Source organism: Chaetodon trifascialis, chromosome 12 (genome assembly GCF_039877785.1).
Source record: "Chaetodon trifascialis isolate fChaTrf1 chromosome 12, fChaTrf1.hap1, whole genome shotgun sequence".
NCBI lineage: Eukaryota > Metazoa > Chordata > Actinopteri > Chaetodontiformes > Chaetodontidae > Chaetodon > Chaetodon trifascialis.
In genome coordinates, this window is record NC_092067.1 from 27,047,258 (window position 1) to 27,049,434 (window position 2,177).

Here is a 2,177-nt window from a genome sequence, read left to right on the forward strand (position 1 = left end):
TAAAAATCGAGTTTTTAACCTTGTTAACTTTTCTTTTTGCTGCAAGAAAGATCTTGTGGGTGTGTGTGATTTATGTATTATATAAAATATAGTCGAATGTGTTATTTCCAGCATGTTTCTTTTAAAAATCTGCTGAACCGTTTTGTCAAAGTGAACATGAAGTGAAAACTGAAGATGTTTCTTCATTAGCTCGTGCTCGGCTGCAGTGTTTCACTGAGTTTCCTGTATTCCAGTCAAATGAGGTCTGACATGTGGCTGACAGTAAACATTATACCTGCGTGACACCAGCGTGTTAGCATGCGAGTGTTTCTGTGCTGAAGGAGAGCCTCTGCACCACAAACAGGCTGCACACTTCTCGTCTGTTTATTGAACATTTGACATCATTACAATCTGATTCACAACGCAGAATTAACACAGAGTAACATGTAAAGCAAAAATACAACAAAAAGACATTTAACATCCAGGTTCTCTCATAATCCGATCAAACGTGATCTGTTCTAGGCCGTGACGTTAAAGTTTGGTCATTATGCTGAGACAACAGAAGACAAAAGAAGAACATATTAACATTTGTTCAAACCCAGAGTGTGACTTTAACCACCTTTAACACAACTTATGCAGCATCTTTTTAAAATGACATCTGTTCACACACTTTCTGGTGTCATTACATGAACATGATAACAAGCATCATCTAAGGACACAGACACCGAACATGTCACAGAAGGGTATTTGCTTAAAGCTTTGTTGTTTGAGTTTTATTTTTTGGGAGCAGGTCTCATTTTCTGTATTTTCAGAAATTTGAAAATGGTTCCTCTGATCTGGGGCAGACTCAGGCCATAAATTAGAGGGTTATTGATGGGGGGAATGATGACGTACTCTAAAGATAAAACTACCGTGATGATTGGATTCAGTTTATCGGCCTCAAACTGAGTCAGTGAAAGCTCACAGAAGAGAGTGAAGGAATAGGTCACAAAAGTCAGGATGTGAGGCAGGCAGGTCTGAAACGCCTTTCCTCTGAACTCAGGCGAGCTTCTCCTGCACACAAGCAGAATCCGTAGATAGGTGTACAGGACAAAGAACATTGGGATGAAGACGCTCGTCACAGAGATAACCATACACGCTGAGGTGTTCACACTGGTGTCCACACAGGAGAGACGAACCACGGGCAAGTTAGAACAGAAAAGCCTGTGCAGCTTGTTTCCACATAGCCTCAATTGAAGCGTAAGAGAGAGGCAGAAGCCGACAGCAAAGGCAGGCCAGAGCCAAGCAAGAAGCATGAGATTCACCACCATCCGGAATGTCATTTTACTGTGATAGTGCAGAGGCTGGCAAACAGCAACGAATCTATCATAGGCCATGATGCCCAGAATAGTCATCTCACATGACACATAGGTGTAAATAACGTATATCTGAGCAAAACAAGATGGCCGTGAGATCAGATGAGTGTCAGACAGAATGTCGAACAGAAACCTGGGGAAGAAGCCGGCTGAGCCGAGCAGAGAGTTCACGGACAGAAAGGAGATGAACATGTACATGGGCTGATGCAGAGACTTTTCCAGGCAGACTGTCAGAATAATGACAACGTTAGCACAGACAATAATCATGTAGATCATCAGACACAGACTGAAGAACAGATATCTGAGAGGCCCGTTATCTGTGAACAGGGTGAGCTGAAAGTAAAGTGGATTCAGGCTCTTGTTGCTCCTCATGTCAGAGGAGTGATGGAAGATAACGGCAAAGAAAGGAGAAGGAGGAGAAGAAAAACTGTCTTTAACAAGAAACATTTCAAAGGTCTGACTGAGATAAGATGAAACTTGAGTCTGAGCAACAGTATAATCAAAGCAACCTTTTCTCACCGTCTGCATTCACATAAAAACGTGTGCACACATGCATCCATCCAGAACTAAAGGTAAAACATCAAATGAATAACAGATGACACAATAAAACTGGATTAGTATTAGTCCTGCTGGTGATAATCCTCTGTCTGCATCAGCAGTGTAGCCCGTAGACTTCGTCCTGCTTGTGTTCTGAAGCAGATCTGCAAACTTTATCTTCTTCTGCTGTTTGGATGCGAGTCCAGAGGGAGACGAAGCCACTCACACCTGACTTCATTCATGTTCTGAAGCATATGTGTCTTCCTCGGTTTTACCCAGAGTCCAGCAAAGAAGAACAAAAGCTGC

At 42.4% G+C, this 2,177-nt stretch overlaps 1 protein-coding gene across 1 annotated transcript; it reads right to left on the reverse strand.

The window, feature by feature from the left end:
* Nucleotides 1-752: 752 nt before the first annotated feature.
* Nucleotides 753-1,706, reverse strand: LOC139339940 (olfactory receptor 6N1-like). The gene has a single exon (XM_070975405.1). It carries the CDS (start codon nucleotides 1,704-1,706, stop codon nucleotides 753-755), a length of 954 nt encoding a protein of 317 aa, XP_070831506.1.
* Between the last annotated feature and the right edge of the window lie 471 nt (nucleotides 1,707-2,177).

Bases quoted from the DNA above. Each gene is read 5' to 3' on its own strand.
- LOC139339940 (XM_070975405.1), bottom strand. From the start codon at position 1,706: ATGAGGAGCAACAAGAGCCTGAATCCACTTTACTTTCAGCTCACCCTG.